Source organism: Lissotriton vulgaris, chromosome 8, assembly GCF_964263255.1.
Source record: "Lissotriton vulgaris chromosome 8, aLisVul1.2, whole genome shotgun sequence".
Taxonomy (NCBI): domain Eukaryota; kingdom Metazoa; phylum Chordata; class Amphibia; order Caudata; family Salamandridae; genus Lissotriton; species Lissotriton vulgaris.
In genome coordinates, this window is record NC_141696.1 from 1,330,723,488 (window position 1) to 1,330,739,343 (window position 15,856).

Below are 15,856 nucleotides of genomic sequence, written 5' to 3' on the forward strand. Positions count from 1 at the left end.
AATACACTAAACAGGGTTGAGGCCCTAAAGCGAAGCTCTGACACTCATTGGCATTCTGATTTCCATCACCTGACCAAACTATTACTTTCTCTAAAGAAAATATAACCCATGTAGATGAGTAAACTCGTGTAATCCGCTTCCAATTAGGCGATATTCATTCTACTTCCAAACAAAAAAACAATTGAAAAGGAGCATACATTATATAAATCCCGTTTCAGCCGATTTCAAGCCATCAAAAAATCTCAGATACATATCCAATATGATCTAATTCAGTAATATTCAATACTCAAGAGTCTTGCGATTGTATTTCAGAATCCAACTTGTATTCAGTTTTTCCAAATAACACTTTTCAATCAGCCCAGTCAATGCGTTTCATCGAATAGGACTTCATCAGGGTTTAGCATTCCGTACTGTATATTTCGAATTTCGTGTTGTGTGACTTCTGGTTCAAATATCTTCTGGGGATTTCATTCTCTTACCCTAAGTGGCATTGTACCCCTTAGTTTATCTTTCCCTTCCGTGTGCAATGTCAGAAATTACCGACTGACACATAGAGAAGTGAAGTTGTGTAATCCTCCTCCAATTAGGTGGTATTCATTCTACTGTTGACAAAGTTGGAGTTACTTTTAGGCAGCTTGGCTGTGATGCACACAGCGTGTGTCACAAGGGACACTGTGGCCCTCTCGTGGCACAGGCTGGGGTAATTGCAGCTGCTGGAGATTGAATAATTTAACTGGGTCTGCCCAACTTAACTCCATGCCCAGAGGCATCATATCTACTGCATTAAAAAAATACCACAAGCCCGATGCAACACCTCTGTAAATCTAGCCTGAGTATTTTCTGCTTATCTCAAATGCTGCCCTGTATAGCTCTCACCACTGCCTGCACACAATAATATCTGGCAAAAATAACAAACTTGTTTTGTAGGCCAGCACTGAAAATATGCTAACATCTTTTTAAATGTATGTTATGTGCAGTTCTTAGTGCATTTACAAGGTTTATGTATGTAATTGATGGAGAGAATCAGAGGTTCAAATTGACTTCCAAGAGCACATTTTCATGAGTCATTTCATAGAAAGTTTAGGACCAAAAAGGTCAGAGTTCTGCAACTGGTTGTCCTTTGAACGTGTCAATATTAGGCCATAAAAGCACTTCAGGGGATAGACATCTCGTCTACATATCTTGCTTTGGTAGCTGAAAGAAAATGGGTTATTTGTTTGGGAGGATTTGACTCATTCCCAAGTAAGAAGCCTTAAATCCTGTCATGTCCAACATACACGTGTAATAAATAAACCTGGGCCGACCCCTGGTAGCTATGGCACAGAGCAGACAGGCTTAACTGAAGAAAAAGTGTTTAAAGTATTGAGCAGTACCAACAAAAATTACAAATGTTCAAAACACTACACAGTATTTTCTACCACCATCCTTCGTCTTTGTTATGCAGCTGAATATACTCCAGTGGTCAAGCATGAAGCTATATCCGACAAAATCATCTTGAAATCAGACCCTTTGCTGTAAGGTCCCACTGATGTTCCTGAGGTCTTGGATGTCACACATTTTTGAAGTTCTGAATTTTCCGACTTTCTGGAGTAGTTCCTCTTGGACTCCTCTAAGGCGCCAGAACCTCAGAGATAGAAATTAGGGGCCAGGACATACTCCATTGGATGCCACCAGCAGGGTCATATCAAGATGCAGTTTCCTCAGAGCAGCTGACACTCCAGGGACAAGGCCTTTTGCATATTTCTGAATCCCTGTAGGGACATAGTGCATCAGCTAACTAAACTATATAGTCCACTTCACATTCCTGGGAACAAGTGGGAGTAGGTGCAGCCCCTCTGGCCTCCAAGTAGGTGACAGACGGCAGGTCAACATGCGTTCTGATGAGCTGTAGGTGAGGTACCACATTTGTAGGATTCACTAGCCAGTGTATTTGTAAATGTTAAGGACATTCTCTAACCAAGGAGAAAAAAGTACCCAGGAACATCCATTCAGATTTAAGCAGCACATACTGTTTTCCTTACTGCAAATTATTCAACTGTGCACTATTTTGAGGAACTTCTTATAAACAAGTACTTTTCTGTCCTTGGAAACTGCTGGTGTGCCAGCTCGACTTGTGTTGGAGGAAATTAGCAACTCCCTCCTCATCTACTACACCAAACTGATTATCGGACCAGCTTCCCCTTCCATTAGGATGGTGGAAAGCTGGCTACAGATGGTCCAGAGATCGAAGACCGCACTTCCTCAGGTCTCCCTCTACACTTAACAGTGAATAGACAGGCCTCATTCTAGTCCCTATCAAGTCACTGAAGTTCCGGCAACCTCCCCAACTGCCCTCCCTGAGCAGAGAGGCGTCATATACCTCACTCTCAAGTCTTCGTGCTCTGGGATTCATTTTCACACCTCATTAGGGGGAAGCACTGATAGGGCTAGGTACTGGCAGGCTAATGCTAATAAGATACTGGAGGTACAGGCAGACATAGTATAACTTTCTAAAAGATACTTTTTATAAATATGTATTAAAAATCGGATTTAACCAGTGGATTGGATTTTAATAAACATTAAAAATTGTGTTTGCATTAACTCTTTAACATTATCCCAAATCAAAGAGAGTAGACTTTTTATTTCATGTCTCAGAGCAAAGCTACACCCTTCACCATGAAAATAGCTTAAGGATAATAACTGTAGGTTCACGCCAACTCTATGTTTTTTTATGTACCACTTGCAAATAGTAGGTACACTACCGTGTTGGCAGCAAGGCCTATTTAGGGATGGCTTATTTAATATTTTAAAATAGGCTTATTTCCTGTCAAAATGGACTGAAGGAAGGACACCCTTTCCTTTCCTCTCCTTATACCTTTACTACTCCCCAATGTATCGCATGAACTTCTATGAGGTACATCACTCTTTTACTATACAGCTCAGTTTGTGGTATATAAACTCAATGCATGTAAAGAACATGGCCCTGCTCAAAAATAGATGCCTCCATTGTGTATTATAAAGCAGTTTAGTACGCTATTACAAACACATAAATTAATAACCATGACGTGTTGCCCTTCTACTTCAGAAAGAGAAATGCTGCCATGCCATGGAATCGTGTGAGAAACTCTCGAGACCGATGTAACACGGAATAGTTGTTAAACGGGGGTCTCATCGCAATAACAATTAAACATACAAATTACACGTGGGAATGGCTTTGTACGAACATTAAAGAGGGGGGGGCGGTTGGAAGGGGGCATGGCCATCAGTATACAGAGCAGGGATGTGCATACTTCCAGTGACCAATTACATGTATTTTTTTTTAATATTTTTTAGTTAGATTGAATTAATCGTCAAGACATCAACGACAGATCACCACTGATGTGTGCACTACCCCACCTGCATAAGGGTGCTGGTGGAGTAATTCCTGCTGGCAAAACTATTCTGTACTCACAGTTTAACATTTAGTTGATAGACAAACTTTGAGGAGAAAAAACAACATTCTCGAAGACCTCTCTCTAAGTTATCACTTTCAAAAGACTGTGTAGGGGCTGAGCGGAGGGAGTGGTGGGTTCGACTCCAAAACAGATGATGTCAGGCTCTGGATGTGTTTTGACTTGTACCTACCGGAAGTTGTAAAGAGTGACTCATGCAGGTGACGGGGGGGGGCGCTCACAGGACTGTATAAAAGGGGGCAGCGAGATGGAGAGGCAGAGAACCCGAAGAGAGACCTTTGACTGAGCAGAGGGAGGGCCAGCAGAAGAGAAGAATGAAGTCCCTGTCGCTGCTGCTGCTCCTGTGTGTCCTGCACACATATGCCTTCCCTGCAGTGCCTGTAACAGAAGACCCGGATGAAAGTCAACAGCTGGCAGAGGTGAGTCTCGGAATTGTCTTCTGTCTTTGAAAAGAGAATTCTGTGGCAAGGAAATTATCTATAATTGTTAGGTCTTTGACCAAATAGAAAGTCTGCGATAAAGTGCATGAAACAAAGTAATAAAGTAAAAAGATAAGCCGGATTGCATAAATGCTGATTTTTGCAGTGGCCAATATTATTTCGCTGCGGGACTGATTTGTGTTTGCATTTCGCCGAAGGAGGCAAATTACTAAAATTATGAGGCCTGTCTTTTTGCGGTGTATTTGATATACATGCAAGAAATGGAGATCTTTTCCAGATTGCTCTTTAACACTGCTATGTAAATATCGGAATAGTACATGAAATTTTAAAGATGTTTTGCGATTATCAGAAAGCACAATATATTAACAAGCACTTTTGAAATAGCTCACAAATTGCATTTTGCATTGTCCATTAGTACAAGTTCATTTGAAATACATTCGATGTAAAGGTGACTCAAAATGCAGAGAAAATGTCTTGTTGATGAACTTAAAGTACTGGTCCTTCATAGTAGCATTATAAATTAGTCGTCATTGACACCAAATACAAGGAAGTGTGCCAGTACAGAAGTGTGACCAGCCAGTGAAACCCACCTGCACAAAAGTACTTCCTGGATTTTTAGAAATGATTTATTCTCCTCATCTAGGATTATCTTAAGAAGTTCTACAACCTCAAGACTGATGGAAAACCTGTTGGAAGAAAGAAAAACAACCGATTCTCGGAAAAAATTCAAGAAATGCAGTCTTTCTTTGGGCTGGAGGTGACCGGGAATCTGGATTCCAACACGCTGGAAGTGATGCAGCGGCCAAGGTGTGGAGTGAGTGATGCTGCAGACTTCAGCCATTTTGGTGGACGCCCTACATGGAGGACAACCACTTTGACCTACAGGTATCACGTCAACAAATTTGCAATTTTTAAAAATAATTTTATCCAATCTCCAATGTCACCACTAATATTGCCACTTCTTTTCTTTCGAAAAAAAAAAAGAATTTTGAACTACACCCCGGATATGTCTCAGAGTGATGTGGATACGGCGATCCGAAGAGCATTCAAAGTCTGGAGCGATGTGACCCCATTGACGTTTACCAGGATCTATGATGATTCAGCTGACATCCAGATCTCGTTTGGAGCAGGAGGTATGACCAGATGGATATAATGACAGGAAAAGGTGGTGGCACCCAAACTTAATGGCAATAAGGTTTAGGAGCATGTTTCTTCAGTTAAGACGTTAGCAGATGAGAACACTTACCTTTGGTTAAGACTTTAAATGCAATGATCACTGCATATATTGATCAAATATTTCTCTTTGTGTCCTTGCTCAGCACTAGGACAGCTATTTCTGAATTATTTCTTTCTTTATTAGTGCATGGGGATTTCTACCCATTTGATGGACCTCATGGAACCCTTGCACACGCCTTTGCACCTGGAAATACAATCGGCGGAGATGCGCACTTTGATGAAGATGAATCCTGGACTGCAGGGTCAGCTGGTAGGTGAACCAAAGTATTGCACAATTCCCTTAATCCTTCATAGGATGTGTGCGTGGGTCGCACTTGTAGAAATAGCCGCTTTCCAAGTGACAGAAAAAACAAGTTTCATCTGCAATCTCTCTGCAGCCCCCTGCTGAGCCGAATGTTTGTTCCAGTAGAACAGTCACTATATGAAGTGCAGGAAAATGAACTGCTTTAATGAAAGCAAAATATTTTTGGGAAAATTAGTTGTATGCTTGTGTGTGTGTGTGCGTGTGTTTGTATAGCACAAACGCAGTTAGGGCATCATAGCATCTTTTTGTGCTGCTAAAGAAGGGCATCATCCCTGGTATACGATTTGGGATCAGAAGGCAGAGTTTTCGTGGATAGGTAGTTAACTATCAACAAAACTGCACAATTATTTTACGACTTTATATTTCGGACATTAATTTTTGCATGTGTTTCATCCAAATTGTTTTCCGACTATTAGCAGTGCATAATTTGAGTGGGTGGTTGGCGGTGGGGGCCACCAGCACTCATTGTTGGAGACCTGCACTTATTTTTCCGCATCAGACATTTCCAGAGAGCAAGAGAGGAAAAAACACAAATCAGCAAGATGGCAAAAGAGAAAGATAGAAAACCCATCACAAAGGGAGAAAGCAGCAGCCTGTAAGAGTGAGATAAAAGGACGGAGAGGGTGTGGTAGTGGATTAAAGAGTCCTGAGGTGGATTTACAACTACGCAGCCTTGGTATTCAGCATATGACATTTAATTGCACCGGCCCTGAGGTTTGAGCACCAGCGCTCATTATTTTACAAACTAAGCACAGACTAATAGGTTAAGAAAATGATTTCTAGGTTATATCTACCAGAGTAACCTCATCAGAAATCATAAATAGGCACATTTGACAGGATAAACTAATATTCATAACTGTTATTACCTAAAAAAAGTAGTGAGAACCAATGGTCTTAAATAGTACTTTCTCCGAGTTTTCACTTAGTAAACAGTGCAAATATATTTTATAGAAAAATGAATAATGTTACTATTATGATACACTGTTCAGTTTAAATGGCAGGCTAGGCTTGTTACAGGACAAAAGATTATTGAATTCACATATTACATACACATATTTTTCCACAACTGTCTAGTTGGTTCACAAAATATTTCAGATATTAATTGTGCAGACTAAATGAGGTAGCATTCTAACACTTTGTGCCTTGTTTGCGTCACAAAAATTATGCAAATTGGTGTAAAGTGCTGTTTTAAAATTTACTTTCCAGTACAAATCCTTGCCCATGTTTAGCCCTTTTTACACAGTGCAACGCAGCAAGCCACCTTGCTGCACTGCATGAAATTAAAAGGCGAGGAATGCACCATATTTAACTTCATACTGTGCTTTCCTATCCTTTCCTAGCACTGGTGAACTTTTGGCTGCCTAGTACCAACGTAGATATCCTTGTGTGAGGGTGCAAGGGTGCATTAGTCATGATTATTTTTGTGCAGGAAGGGACACCTTCCTGCACAAAAACAATCCTGAGAGGCATTTTCTTTCTTCTATGTGTGCTACAGAATACAGCTTACATAGAAAGAAGGAAAAACCAGGAGAAATAAAGGTACTTCTTGTTCCGCTTCACTTGGAGAGGTGTGGCATTTTAACACATTTCCAGGTATACCACTAATGGTAAATCTGGGAATGCACCAAAATCCAATGGATGCAGTGGAACACCGACGCTCCACTCGTGGAATGCCTCCATGGGGCACATTAATGCTAGGTAGCAATTTGCACTGCCTTGCGTTACTTGAGGTTTATCAAGACATGCACGGTCATGCAAGCCATGCAGGGCCACGCAAGGGCGACGTAAACCCTTGATAAATCTGGCTCCCTGTTTTTGTGGGAAAGTATCTGTAATGCAAAGCCAAGTAGTGCTTTATGCTTCTTTGTGCCAGTTAGTGCAACTTTGCATCAAGGCAATGCTCAATGGGTGGCACACAGGTGTTCCCCTACAACTACCTAATAAAATAAAATACCAACTAATAAAAACATAGACTGGACTTTGTGACGAAAATTAACACCTCCTCGAGGAAGGCATAAAGTTTGAGAAAAGTTTTCTTTTCTTAAAACCTTCCAACTTTGCATGTGGACTGCCCTGTACGGAACACATACAAAATAGGTTAAGTGTTAAACTATGTCTTAGCATAGTATTGTGTACTAGAATTGTATCCTCCTAGCACAAAACCTGTGCTTGGCATCACACACACATACTTGTACTATGGGAAAATGTATGTACAATTACGGAGAGGGAAACAGCGCTATATCTTAATAGATATGTCACTGTTCTGCTCTCTCCCTTTCACACAGAGCTGTGTTGCATGAAAACTTTATTATTATCACCTATATCTTCTTATTTATTACCCATGCCTATCTATAGCTTGCCTAAAATAACTAATCTTCCAAAAAGTACATTAATATTAACTGTTCACACCAGCTTCTGCATAATCTTCCATTCACATCAGGTCAGTATGGTTCAGGTATTGTTTAACCTCTGATTTGGCAATTTACAGTAGGTTTTCATATTGTAGGAGGCATTTCTTTACTACGTCCCGTCACTTTTATTTAACTACCCCCTTTTGTACCACTTTATGTTAACAGCATTTTAGATCAGATTAATTAATTTTCAACAAACTCTTTACACATGCTACACAAATCATTGAGGATAATAAATATTTTAGACACAGCATCAGAGATTGAATTTGTTGCATCTAAATAAATAATACTTCTGATTTAAAAAAACGAGCTAACGCCACATTTTTTTGTCCCGCCAATTACATTCGCTGTTTCGTGAAAATAAATTGGGTGAGGATAAAAACAGTTTCGATTTACTTTTCAAAGATTATTTAAGTGAATTCCTCCCTGATTTCCACATAAAGATGCTGTCCATCACATTTTCACTAACGTGTTCATTCCGGTAAACAATTACAATAATATTTAACGTTCCCCCAAGTTTCTCTTTTTTCACTCACATGTTTCCTTAAATGTTTCTGTGTGCTTCAAGGATAAGTGCTCAAAAGAAGAATGTGGAATCACAACTCCTCACAAAACAGCTACATTGGAGCACTTGCCTTAAAGCATAATGTCAAGCATCGATGTTTACTCTGCTGTTTTGAGCCTTTACAAATATGCCAGATATGACATTTGCAAAGAAAGAATATAAAGCAAAATTGCTTAGAAGCATTAGCTGCGGTCATTGGTTCACAAAGGAGATCTTAGGTTCTGAGTTCCATGATCGGTTCAGTATGTCACATGGGAACTCTGCTCACTTATTCCATTGAAGACATCATGGTGGAAGCACAGCAATTATCCTTGGAATGTATTCTGCACTATGACCATTGGCTGTCACAGGGTCCATCCTTGAAGGACAACATTATTGACAGGCTGCTTCTACACTCTTACCTGATAGACCATCTGAACTGGCTTTCCAGTTATACTTTTTTTCTCACATGGGAGTATATTTACTAAGATTTTGTGCTGGGTTTGCATCACAAAAGTGACTAAAATCAGCACAAAATGTGTATTTGAAATGTGCTTTTCATCCAAAAACTTACTATGGAAGATTATCTGAAAAAAATGCAAAGCAGTACGTAGCGCTTCTTTGCATTACTTTGTGTCAAGGGGGCGTTCCCTGGGTTGTACATAGCTATGTCCAAGCTACCCTATCCACAAAAAAGTAGACAGGGTTTTGCATCACAAAATGACACCATTTTCACTGTGGCATTATCGAGGAGAAATGTTTTAATTTCTCCAATCTTTTGCGTCTTTGCATGTGTGCTGCACTGTATAGCATATATACAAAGTAGGAAACGTTTAAAAGTTAGTTTTTGCATTGTATTTCGTACTGGAAAGAATGTTAGTAAATATATCCCATGGTTTGCACAACCAGTCAAGGAGGATGCTCTTTTTACTCACCTGGATTTGTGAAGACCTGAAATTCAAAGCACATCTTTGATGTGACAAGCTCGGTATAAGCTCTGTCCCTGCTTATCCTCCTTAAAGCACCTCAAGTGGCTAAGCTAGCAGGCCATGTAGACCTACATATTCACTTGAAGGCCTAAGAAGATGGTGGTCCTGGCAAATTTGGGAAAGTGCAGGTCGACCCGACTGTCCTTGATAAGTCTAGTCATTTGTGTCTCAAACAGCAGAAGGTTGACTTACAGTTTATGTTCGGTTTAGGGTTGTTTTAGTTTTGTCTTGGTTCTGTGTACATGCAGTGATTTATTAAATACTGTCATTAATCATTTTGAAAAATGCCTCATAATTGTACTTCAATAAACTACATGGATCACCCTTTTTAAAATGGTGATTTGTTTTTACTTTCAGGATACAACTTGTTCCTCGTGGCTGCCCACGAATTTGGCCACTCACTGGGCCTGTCTCATTCTAGCGAGCGCGGTGCTCTGATGTACCCGACTTACTCCTATACTGATCCAGCCCAATACAGACTGCCCCAGGATGATATCAATGGCATTCAAGCCCTGTATGGTAAATTGTGTTCATTATTGTGTCTAGAATACTCCAATGCAAAAACAATAAGTGTACTTATGGTCAAAGATAAACATGGTCTGCAGAAAAAGCTGTTGAGGTAACTGATCTATGTTCAATTACATGGATTGCTTGTTGCATATAATGCTAAGCATTGTTTTTCTGAAAGAACGTCTGCTTTACCCCTTTTAGGAGAATCGCCAAACCTACCTCCAACAACAACACCATCTCCCACCAAAACTACCATCCAAACTACTGCCCGAACTAAAAGAACAACCACAAAACTATCTACCACTTTATCCAATTGCGATGAAAATCTGGTTTATGATGCCGTCACTACATTGCGTGGAGAAATCATCTTTTTCAAAGACAGGTAAATATTTGATTAAACAAAAGAAAGGTTTCTACTTCTGTGCTTTTCATACAATGAGTTATGGAACGAATGTTTCAGATACAAATTTGTATTATAGACCAAAAGACATATATTTGCAATATGATTAATGGTGCAAACTTAAACATCATCATTCTTTATTATGTTTTAATTTGTGGGTATTTATTATCTTTGTAAGATATTTTTATAGAAGAGACCTTACCTCAGGGGGCAGAGAAGCACTGTATATGGTAAAAAAATATATTTAGGCAAGAAACAATTCCCTTGACCCAAATGAATTCAAAATACAATAGTCAAACAAACACATAAAAATTGTTCAATATACAAGTACTATATCATTGTTGCATTTTATTCAAATCAAATCAAAAAGTCTTTTATTCGATTAATCATTTTGATAATCATAAAAAGTACACAAATTGTTTAAAACACATCATCATGAATAAGGCGCATTATTGTTATTACAATGCATTATTACAGTACAAATTAAAATAAATAAATAAATGAAAAAGAAATACATTGGGGTTCGCGGAACGTGATAAATACAGATATACAGATGTTCAAATAGGGATCAGTTCTATAGCTTTGCGAGTTGATAGGCTTAATTTCAAAAACATAGCTAAGCTTTTTGCCACATATTGAGTATCAAGCTGTTGTAGCGCTAGAAACGCCGGGCGACAGGTCCTCAACCCCATCTGGCGCAGCACTGGTAAAACCCAGTGCCTACGTATTTCAGTGTAAAAGTGGCAAAACAATACTGTATGCATGGTTGATTGCGAGGATACTTTATCACAAGGACATTTCCCCAGATCATGAGTCCAAGTTGACATTTTTGGGAAAGAAACCAAACGAAAAAACAAATTAAATCGAAACCTGGTTAATAAATACCTTTCGTGATTAGTTATGTAATATGTAAGGTAAGGCTGTATGCCTGGTGACACTTGAACCATCAGAATATGTGCATTAGATTGCTTGGAAACTTCACCAGACAAGCGCATTTCCCTTAAATGACTGAGACATAGGTTTTTCAAGGATTTTCTGCTTATCCCACTGATAGAAGATGGCTCGATAATATACTCAGTGAGATCCAGATCTTTCAGGAAGTTAACCACATACGCCAGCCACGGGATGTTTTTCCAGGCTGACATCTCTAAACATTCAGAGATCAGGGCACGTGTAAGATGACATTGTGGTTTGGACCAAGCACGATGCCACAAGAGTACAGGTTGGCATTTGATATAATCTACCAAATAGTCAATCCCGAGCTCGATGTGACATCCATAGGTGGGGGCACTCTGTGGGAGGGCCAGCAGATATTTGGTAAAGACATTTTGGACTTTTTGCAGTTCCATAACATTAGCATAACCCCATACCCCGGCTCCATATGTGGCGATACTCTGACATTTGGCTTGGAAGATCTTGAGGAGCGCTGATGGAGTTGGTTTACCCAATTTTCTAGAAAATGAAACAAGGGCAGAGGTAGCTCGTTGAAAAAGTAATTTTCTGGTTACCAATGCCCTTTTCCATGTCAGGTGGTCGTCTATTAAGATACCCAAATAGGGGTATTCCCTCACACGTTCCAGTTTGGTGAGCTCGATACAGAGATGTTTGGAACTTTTAACCTTGGGCCCGGAGTGCATTACAAAGGTCTTGGTCTTGTTCACCTTTAGCCCAAGCGAAAGCATGTAGGTACAATATTTGTCCAGCTGTTTCTGGAGCTGTACTAGGGTCCTAGCAAAAAGTACAGAATCGTCAGCGTAAAGTAACGCTGGAATAGGGCGATGATTAATGGTAGGTAGATCCTGACTCCCTTCTAGCATGGCTTCTTCCAAACCGTTAGTGTATAAGTTAAACAGGAAGGGAGCCAGGACACAACCCTGCCGTACTCCACGAGTTACTGGAAAGGAGGATGTTAACTCTCCACCCCTACCATATCTTACGCAAGCCGAGGCATCTGTATAAAGCTCGCGCAAAAATTTGATGAGGGGAGGATCAACACCCAGCTCCTCCAGAATGGACCACAGCTTGACGTGAATTACGCAGTCAAACGCCGCACTAAGGTCGACGTAGACCATGAATAGGTTGTCCCGTTTTACTCCCACATATTTCCCAATAAGAAGGGTGAGATTCAGAGCCTGTTCGACAGTACCCAGTCCCTCCCGGAATCCATATTGGAGGTCAGTAATGATGTTCTTTTCTGCCGCCCAATCCTGTAAGCGTTCCAGAATTAGGCGACCGGCGACCTTACCCAATGAATCCAGGAGGGAAATGGGTCTGTAGCAGGCGGGGTTGTTTCTTTCACCCTTCTTAAAAATTGGAAGGAGTATCGAGGAAGACCAAGAATCCAGAAGGCCGATGTTTAAGACTGCGGCCATCAGCTGCGTGATGACTGGGGACCATAGTTCCAAGTTACATATAAATATGTCGAGCGGTGCACCATCCGGGCCCGGCGCTTTACCTGTTTTAGAGGAAGAAAGTGCACTTATAACCTCTCCTAGGGTAAAATGAAGATCAATTGGATAAACCCTTTTTGTTGGGGAGTCGGTTATTGAGGTGGATTGTGCAGAGTGTTCCGGGGGTTGATCACTAAAGATCTTGGAAAAGTGAGACACCCACTCGTCGGCAGTCACGGCCACATCCAGGTGTTGGTGTGAGCTAGCCTCCAGCAGGAATGGGGATTTAACAATCTGCCAGAACTGAATGCTGTCCTTACTCTGGCAGCTCTCATGTAATTGGGCCCACAGTTTATTTTTGTGATCTTTTTTACAACTCGTTTGGGCCTGCTTGTATTCTGTTCTTAATTTAGCTACAGTATCTTTATCTCTATTTGGGTTGTGTAGCTCTTTTTTTAAAGCGGTTAGGGCTTTCCGACAAGCCGTGTTGAACCATCGAGGCTCAGAGTGATTACCTGGATTGGGCTTTCGGGTTAATACCTTCTGGATGGTATTGAGGATTTCTCCGAAGCTAGTAATAATTTGCTCATGGGAGGAGTCCTCATCGAGACAGGTGGAAATCCAGGGGAGAGCCTTGGCTATGACCTTACTTGAGGTAACTGATGGGTCAACACTTGACCATTTCACAGAGTAACCGTTTGTTTTATCCATAGTCAGTGCTTTTTGGGTCAGCAAACTCTTCTTCAGTGTATTGGGAGCAGTCGTAGGTAACTTGATCTTAATACTGTTAGGAAAATGATCGCCGGCTATTACTGAGCCTGTAGTAAATTGGTGAAGCGTACCCATTACAGGATAAGAACATAGTATAAAATCTATGGTGCTACGACGACCCCTGCCATGAAAGGTAGGTCTAAATTCCACAGGAGGGTTTACGAGTTCATTTGCGAACATCACTTCTAGGGACATTAGGCTATCATTAAAAGAGTCTCCTACAGGGGTATGGGTAAAGTGGGTCAACGGGGAATCATGTTCATCTAAGAGGCCACAGACAGTTTTCTTATAGTTAGGGCACAGTTGTACATTAAAATCCCCTCCCCATATTACATTGCTCATAGCTGAAGGATACTTAACACGTTGTTCAGTTATATACAAAGAAATACCAGACACAATCTTTGCACAATCTGCTGGTGTTAAATTGTTGTAAAAGTTTATAAGAGTGTAAGATGTACCATTTTTAAAAGTGAGCAAAATAATTTGATAATTTGGTGTGGTACGTAGGGTTATGGTTTTCTTTGCTGCTAAAGTGTTAGAAATATAAACCACAAGGCCCCCCATGGGTCTACCATGTGTTGTTGGACTGGCTGGGGAGTGAAGTGTTATGTATCCTTGTATATGCAGTGGGTTAATTGTCCAGGTCTCTTGCAGGCAAATTATCTGATGCGTGATGACAAAGTCTAACCAAGGTGCCAGTACAATCTTGGATCGGAGACCTGCAACGTTCCAGAATATTATTGAAACTAGGTGGAACGACGGGGTTTCAGTACCATAAGCTGGGCATCCTATATGCGAAGGAGTCTTAATTATTGCGCATGGATCGAAATTTTGAGAGAGGGACTGGATGTCACCTTGCGTGTTACATATGATAGCGGGACTGGGCTGAATATCAGCGCTTTGACAGAGGTTTATATCATCTGTGGCAGTTGTAGCTAATGTAGTTAATGGTGTCTTTATTTGAGTCGATGGACTTGGGAGTTGGAAGGAACTTACAGGCGACAAGGATAGAGGGCTGGAGGGGGATATATTCCTGTCTACCAAGACGGTGGAGAGTGGTGGTCAGTCCACCATTTCTAGGCAGTCAAACCTATTATAAGTAGGGACGCCCCCCCAATCTAGGTATGGCATGTTATCTCTACCTCCTTGTCCTGCCCAGTTTGACCAATCCGAGTTACTGTTCCAGTTGCCTACCTGGGTCCAGTTCCACTCGGGGCTTGGTTGCATGGGTTTAGCTGGAGGATAGAAAAAGGCTAGTCTTTTAGTGCCGATTCCCTCAGGGGATGTTTGGGGACCCCAAGAGGAGATCAACTCAACAGTTTGGGGATCCTCAAAGTTTATGATTATACAATCTCCTGGGATCGTTTTACGCTCCCTCCCGATCCACGGGACTCTGCGTACCGAAACAATTCTGTTATTAGAATATGGAGGAAGTGGGCGATTCAGTGACAACCAGTGGATTATTTTGTTTTTTAGGGACCATCCCGGTTCTTCAGAATTTGTACGCAGAACTGGGACCCCGGTCATAATGATAATGTACGGGGTCGCTTCTGGGGGAAGGTGAGCAGGCCGGGCTCCGTTACGTCTTGTGTTATAAGAGACGTTTTTTGAGGCTGGGGTTTTTGTCGAGGATTTTGCCGGGGTTGTTGTAGTTATTGTGACGGGTTGGGCCTTTGCTACAGAAGGAGCAGGACGTGAAGAGATGGAAGTGTTTTTAGCTGCGTTATTAGTTGGTATTTGCTGCGCTGGTTTGCTAGGTGATTTGGTGGAATTCTGGTGAACCACCGCTGTGGTGGTCGCCACTTTCTGTGGTTTGGATGTTTGCAGAGAGTTGGTTTTACCTGCATTTTTAGGTTTTGGATTTTGAGGTTGAGGCACTGGGAGTGAGGGTGTTGGGATTATGGTCAGACTTTTCTGATCATTTAAGTCATTTGTTAATGAGGCTAGAGATTTTAAAATTTTCGAAAGTGTTAGCTCAATGGGTTTCAGGTGTAACTTAATTAAAGCCTCTATGGACACCAAAGAGAAGGTCTCATGTGTACTGGGAGCCAGTTCGCTATGTAAATTGCCACTTGGGTTTTGGTTAAGTGTGTCTGACGAAAGATTTATTATTTCAGGCGCTGTGGTAAGCGTTGACTGTTGAAACAGTGCTGGGTAAGATGGGGATAAAGCTGAAGGAAGGGGGTGATCTGAGGGGGGTATCAGGGGATCCTGTTGTATGATGACGTTATTGTGGGAGGTTTTTTTAGCACCCTTTTTCACTTTCCTCTTTTTCGGAATGGCCCCCTCCCTCTGACCCCTTGCATTTAAGGAGGGAGAAGAAGGAGAATCCTCCTCGGGAGGGATAGTAAAGAGAAGTGGAGTTCTCTCGAGTGACGGGGGAGTATGTGGTGCAGAAGAGGGTGAAATGTGAGTAGTGGAGAGATCGAT

General features: G+C 41.2%; 1 protein-coding gene across 1 annotated transcript in view; it reads left to right on the plus strand.

The window, feature by feature from the left end:
• The first annotated feature begins 3,709 nt into the window (after window positions 1-3,709).
• LOC147698688 (matrix metalloproteinase-18-like) overlaps window positions 3,710-15,856 on the plus strand; it is a 33,399-nt gene continuing 21,252 nt past the window's right edge. The window contains exons 1-6 of the mRNA XM_086933490.1: window positions 3,710-3,850; window positions 4,515-4,756; window positions 4,856-5,004; window positions 5,232-5,357; window positions 9,713-9,874; window positions 10,067-10,247. Coding sequence (XP_086789616.1) covers window positions 3,746-3,850; window positions 4,515-4,756; window positions 4,856-5,004; window positions 5,232-5,357; window positions 9,713-9,874; window positions 10,067-10,247 — 965 coding nt within the window. The 5' untranslated portion in view covers window positions 3,710-3,745. The remainder of the gene's footprint in view (window positions 3,851-4,514; window positions 4,757-4,855; window positions 5,005-5,231; window positions 5,358-9,712; window positions 9,875-10,066; window positions 10,248-15,856) is intronic.